Raw genomic sequence first — 6,509 nt, 5'->3', positions numbered from 1 at the left:
TACCAAAACATGACTTAGCAATCCAAAGAAATCCCAAGTTAAAGATGAATAACACATAGATGAGTCAAGACAGGGCATTATACCTTGAAGCTGCTGAAAATGAAGTAAAATCTCTGGATCTACTGTCCCCAACTCAGGTTCCAAGCTCCTTTCTTCCTTCCAAGCTTTACAACCACACAAGAACACCAAAAATGGCCTCAACAATGCACAAACGGCTAGGGTTTCAATGAGAAGTGTTTTGGGAGCATAAGGGACAATATGGCCGTCATATCATTGCTTAAATAGGGTGCAAACCCTCGGATTAGGGTTTTTGGTCCGAACAGCACCTACTCGCCGAGTTCATCACTTAAGTCCCGCGTCCCTTCTCGCTTCTACTCGGCGAGTTGGTCCTTCAACTCGCTGAGTCCAAGGCCAAAATGCAAAATATTTAAAGAATTAATAAAAGGAATACATACCAAGAACCAGGTGCTACAATATGTGTGTCATCTAATATGTACATTTATGTGTAATCTGGTCTTTGTACTTAATTTACTTTGTTGGGACAGATTACTTCACAGTTTGGCAAATCCACTTTGGTTGATATTGTCCCGGGAAAGGATATTGAAAGATGAATGTATGACATCTAATCCGAGTTTCTGGGCCATTTAGCCACCGCAACCTCAATCACCCTCAGATTTATAGAGTATGGAAGTGTATGTGTTCTTTTTATTATATGATTTTACATAAAGTTGTAGCTTATGTATTTACCATGAGTTTTGACTGAAATTGTGTTAATATATTCATTGATTTGAAGTAAAAAACATTTTTTTTTTGTCAAATCAAGTGCAATTTTGTTGCAATAATTTTTTGTTTTATGTATTAATAGTTGTGGGTATTTAAATGTTCGTTATAAAGGATCTGCCATAATAAAAAATATGGTCATTGTGTTGAAAATGAGAAGGGACCCTACCTTCACATGCTTGTAAATATGATTTCTATTAAATATTTAACGATGTTTTATTTATGAAATATGGATTTATAATGATTATATATTAATTTAAATGATTTTTATTATACATTACCTTTTTTTTATAGGCATGAGCAGGTTGGTTTTTAGTGTTTAGTCTTTTCCAGCCTCTATAATCTCTTTCAATTTAGCAATGTACATTTTTTTTTAATTCTTTTTTTTATAGCACACTACAACACTTTGATATCTTTTCTTATTAACACATTGTCCTGTAAAAATTCTATCAAATTATTGGATTGTATTTACACGTTTGTAAATGGACAAATCTCCTACAATGGCAACGTACTTTATTGTCGCTAACAACTTAGGCAATGTACTTTACTTTCACGCAAAAGCAACACCTTCCGCCCCCGCAACGCGGGGGGGGGGGGGGGGGGACTTTCTAGTTGTTAATTAATTTTTTAAAATTTATTTTATTAACGTTTTAATTTATATCATTATAATTATTTAAAACATCAGACATTGTTTTTTGATTTTAAATGTAACAATATAATCATTTATATAGAGTTATTTATAACTATTGTTATTGTAAGTTATTTTAAGCTATTTGTTTGAAAACTTTTAACGATTATACAAATATCTTTAGAAAATATTTTAGTTAAATTGATATTATAATTTAGTTTTTGCATTTAGCTTTAAATTGATAATGGTTTACATACAACAACATATTAAATCTAATAAATTTAGTATAATATGTTAAAAGTTAAAGACATAACTTTATAAGTAGAAGTAAAGATATTATTTTAATATTGAAACTTAGTTTATTTATGATTACACTTTAGCTTTCATATTTATTTAACTTTATTAACCAAATTATAATCATTATTAGAAAGACACTACAATTTATCACTTTTAACTATTTTCAAAATATTATTTAGGTTGTTTAAGTTAAACTAAAATTTATATTTAAGTTGGACCTGTAATGTTATATTTAAGTTTATAATTTAAATATTTTATACAAATTGTTCAAAAGTTGTAGCTTTAAAATGATAATGGTTTACATTCAACAATATATTAAAACTAATAAATTAAGTATAATATGTAAAAAGTTAAAAAACATAACTTTATAAGTAGAATTAAAATTATTCTTTTAATATTGAAATTTAGTTTATATATGATTACACTTTAGGTTTGATATTTATTTAATCTTATTAACCAACTTATAATCATTATTAGAAAGAAATTGAAAAGTCATGAAAGTTTCAAATGAATGTGGTGAAAGAAAAAATTCATGAGAGTTTCAAATGAATGTGGTGAAAGAAAAAATGTTTCCTTTATAATATAGTATGATATGATATGATGATATGATATGATATGATATGATATGATATGATATGATGTTATTTTTAATTATTATATAAATTAATTTTAAAACAACTTCATTGAGTTTTAGTTATTATAAAAAATAGTTTTTGGACAGCTTTTAGTTAATTCGACGTTTGGATTTAAGATTTTTATATTTATCGTATCTAATATTTTCCTTTTAACTATTTTAAGAAAAATATATGTTGAATTTTAAAACTTTATTTGATATTTTAATTTAGGTTTTAATTTTTACACTATATTTTTAAGTTTATTTAATATATTAATTTAGGTTATGTATTCAACACTATATTGAAGTCAACAAAATTAGTATATCATATTGATAATTGAAGATGTCTTTCATTTATGATAATGTTTATAAGTAACAACATATTTAAGTTAATAAATTAAGTAAATTATATGGAAATATGAAGAGTTGGGAGTTTCAAATTGATATGGTGAAAGGATAAATGTTTCTTTTATAGTATAGTATGATATGATATGATATGATATAGATAGATTAGTAACCATTTCATCCCCATAATAGAATTTAACCAGCATAAGATTTACAACTGGACTCAGCTGGAGTTCGATAAAATTAAAAGGGTAAAATCTAATGTATCTCTTTTACCAATCACGATTTTAGTTTAGAGATTTTTTCTATAAGAGGCCCATAATAGCTTGTACTTTTTTTTTTCTATATTTCGTCGATTTGGCTATGCTTATAGATGGCAACTGTCAATGGTTTTTTAAGCTTTTGTTTTGAGTCTATACATGTAAATCATGTTGCTTTAAAATTGGCATATAGGAAAAATAATTAACAAAAAACTCATTTCACCCGCACAAACCTCAAACCTATGTTCTTTATTTAGGCTAGTAACATAAGCACCTCCCCTATTACAATGTAATACATGCAGATCAGATCATCATAGCTAACTAACTACCATTACAAGCAATAAAAAGTTCTGGCAACAAATACATCATTGCTACCCAAGTCAAATGTAGATAAGCCATTTTGAGGGAATTGATCACTAAATACTTGAATATGAATACAGGTTGTGAAGTATGTAACAACTTATAAAATTGATGATTTGTCAAGTCACATGCCTAAAATCATCTATTTATCATTACAAAGCAGGCATTAGTAGAATTTTGTACTCGGTTGCTTTATTTAAGCACCATAAACAAAATTTCTTTCACTAACAATAGAACAAGTTTACAAAACTACATTGAAAGCTAAAACAAGCCAAGACAAAAGAATTTTTCAGACACTAAAAAGAAGAAATATTATCAGATGCTTTTTGTGCTACTTCTCTGATGGAGAAAAGGTTCATTTTTATCTCTCTACAAAGCCGGCCTTCAACAAGTTGAACAGGCAACCACATTTTGGGCTCCACATCAACTGCATATGAAAGAGTTGTATGATACTGTTGGTCAAACCTCTTTTCATCAGTCAACTGCACCATTAATAAATACACATTTCATTTCAAAATCAAAACCATCATAAGGAAAGGAACTAAAAACATATATGGAAAGGCCTGACCTGCTCAATAGACCACTTCCCTTCAAAGAGTGAAAAATCACCCTCAATCATTTTAAACTCTATATCACGCCTTTGACCACATGGAAGCCTTTCAAAATCTTTTTCATAACAATCAACAATGCCTTTAGCATTGAAAACCAAACCAAATGCCAGTTTTTGCTCCCCAATCTATGAAGATATAAAGTATGTTGCTTATATTGGTAAAAAGAGTAAAGTAGGTTGCTATATCCTGTCATTTGCCATAATAAATAAAACCATTCTAAAAAGTTACTCACCAGTCCTTCAACTCAAGAAAAAACATAATGTGTTACCTAGGCTAGGACTATTAGTATCAACAACATCGTGTGTCCTGCTGACTAATTTAGTAATAAGATATTCCTTGTTAACAGATTTTCTACTAATGATCCTATTTTGGGGTTTAGTGTTTACATATGGTTTGATCAAATCCAACGTAAAGGCCTTGATTAGAGTAAGAATATATACCAGGATCAAGCCAAAATTGGAGTTACCTGAAGAAGACGGGCAAAATTAATTTTTTTATCAAGCACCTGGCTTACAGCGAGACCAGGGATGAAGTCGGCCAGCCTATCATAATCGGTCAGGATGCCCCAAATGGTTTCGAGACTGGCCTCGACGGCGACCTTGGACCGGATTCTCCTTCGGTTTTTGCTTAATTTTTCTATCTCAACCTCAATATCATCAGCTCCAGTGGGAGGTGGTTCGGACACTTGTTGCAAGTCAGTATCGCTGCAATCGTTCAATGACTCGCCGGAATCTCCCTTGGAACAGGATGCAGCGAAAGGTACTGAAATTCGTGAAGTCGCTCCAAGGGGTATTGGTTTGTAACTGTAAATTGGAGGGTATTTGATTTTGGTGGATGAAAAAGCAGCAGCATAAATGGGGCTATAGACAACATCGGAAATGGTAACGGCAGCCTCCACCACGTTCACTGGATGGCAGCAGTCCAAAGTAATGGGCAACCCGCGTATCTGCATTCCCCCAGATAGTAACCATATGGATCGATTTTCTCATCTCCATTATCATATGGATGACTGGATGTAGATCAACCTCATAAACTAACGGAAGGAGTCCAGTCCACTACATCGTTCCTCACAGAATATTTACTTCAACCCCACATTATTATTATTATTATTATTATTATTATTATTATTATTATTATTATTATAATATAATATTACATTATTAAAACTATACAAAACAAAAATAAATTAATTACATAATTAAAATAAATTTGAATCTTTTTAAAAAATAAATAGTCTAATTAAAAATAAAAAAAATCAAAAGAAAAATTAAAGATGACAATAAAAATTTAAAGTTTAACATTTTTTTTAAACGGTAAATTTAATCTACTCTTTAATTCCACTTATGTCCACAACGAGACTTGAACCCTCAACCTCAAAGAGGAAAGACACCACCAGATACCGTTGGACTAGAAACCCTTTAGTTAAAGTTTAACATTATAAAGGAAAAACTACCATACGTTGTTGTCGATTTTGTCGTAGTCGTGCTCATCGTCATGGTTCTTTTGGCTCTTGTATATGTATATGTGCACTATCAAATTTTGACGGAGATTGTTGTGCATTTCTGTATTTTGTAATTTCAAAACTCTCACGTAGTATTCTAGGATGCCAACTTGTATTTGTACAAGTGGAGGAAGTAAATTGTTCGTATTATACATACAAATAGTCTAATCATTATCTTCTATTTTCATATTATGTAAAATGACACAAACAGTCATTGCCTTATTTATTTTCGCCCTATCATTTGATCGTATCGGGTGTTTTATTATGTGACATTTTCTTAGTGCACACCAAAAGCATGTTCAACATCCTTCGATTCTTTTGCTAACTTGAACAATTTTACTTTTTCATCTTGTGGATATGTGTAAAATTTGATAAATGTAGCATACTTCGAATATATCCTATCTCCAAGGTACCCGTTTATATGTGTATGATCTGATAAATGTAGCATACTCCGAATATACCCCATCTCCAAGGTACCTGTTCAACATCCTTCCTTGTCGATTCTTGTGCTAGCTTGAAAAAATTTTCTTTTCCATCTTGTGGATATGTGTATGATTTGACAAATGTAGCATACTTCGAATATATCTCATCTCCAAAGTAATACCCAAACTTGTATTTATTTCCATGCACAACATACAATAAATTAGGTTCTTTACCCTGCAGAATGTCATTGAATATCAGTGACACACCTAACACATTCATATCATTGTTTGACCTCGCCATGCCAAAGAATGCATACCAAAACCATAAATCGTTTATAGTCGACATTTCATGATCACCTTGTATGACTTGACCTCGCCAAATGTGTACCATTAATGCTACCAAGCATTCCCAGGAAATCGTGTTTAGCTTGATGTGCAACGTTCAACTGTTCAACATCACTTCTTGTAGGTTTCCACGAATATATTACACTGTAAAGGTCTAAAAAATAATCAAAAAAGAAATATACACATTCTCGGGTTGTTCTCTCATACATCTTCAGATATTCATCTTATGCATTCGCGGTGATGTCATATGCCATAAGTCGAATTGTCGTTGTATACTTCACTAAAACCCCATCTACCTCTAGCATCCCATCTCAATTGAAAATATTCATAATTAGCTTCCAAATCAT

General features: G+C 30.9%; 1 protein-coding gene across 1 annotated transcript; it reads right to left on the bottom strand.

Annotated features, from left to right (window-relative positions):
* Positions 1 to 3,364: 3,364 nt before the first annotated feature.
* Positions 3,365 to 4,945, bottom strand: LOC145140837 (uncharacterized). The gene is made up of 3 exons (XM_079074215.1): positions 4,361 to 4,945; positions 3,852 to 4,019; positions 3,365 to 3,765 (listed from the first exon to the last, which is right to left on the bottom strand). The coding sequence occupies exons 1-3, from the start codon at positions 4,844 to 4,846 to the stop codon at positions 3,580 to 3,582; spliced, it is 840 nt and encodes a 279-aa protein (XP_078930341.1). The 5' UTR covers positions 4,847 to 4,945; the 3' UTR covers positions 3,365 to 3,579.
* Between the last annotated feature and the right edge of the window lie 1,564 nt (positions 4,946 to 6,509).

The sequence above is a fragment of the Lactuca virosa genome, chromosome 9 (assembly GCF_052849685.1).
Source record: "Lactuca virosa cultivar CGN04683 chromosome 9, Lactuca_virosa_CGN04683_v6, whole genome shotgun sequence".
NCBI lineage: Eukaryota > Viridiplantae > Streptophyta > Magnoliopsida > Asterales > Asteraceae > Lactuca > Lactuca virosa.
This window is presented reverse-complemented; position numbering and strand designations above follow the sequence as displayed.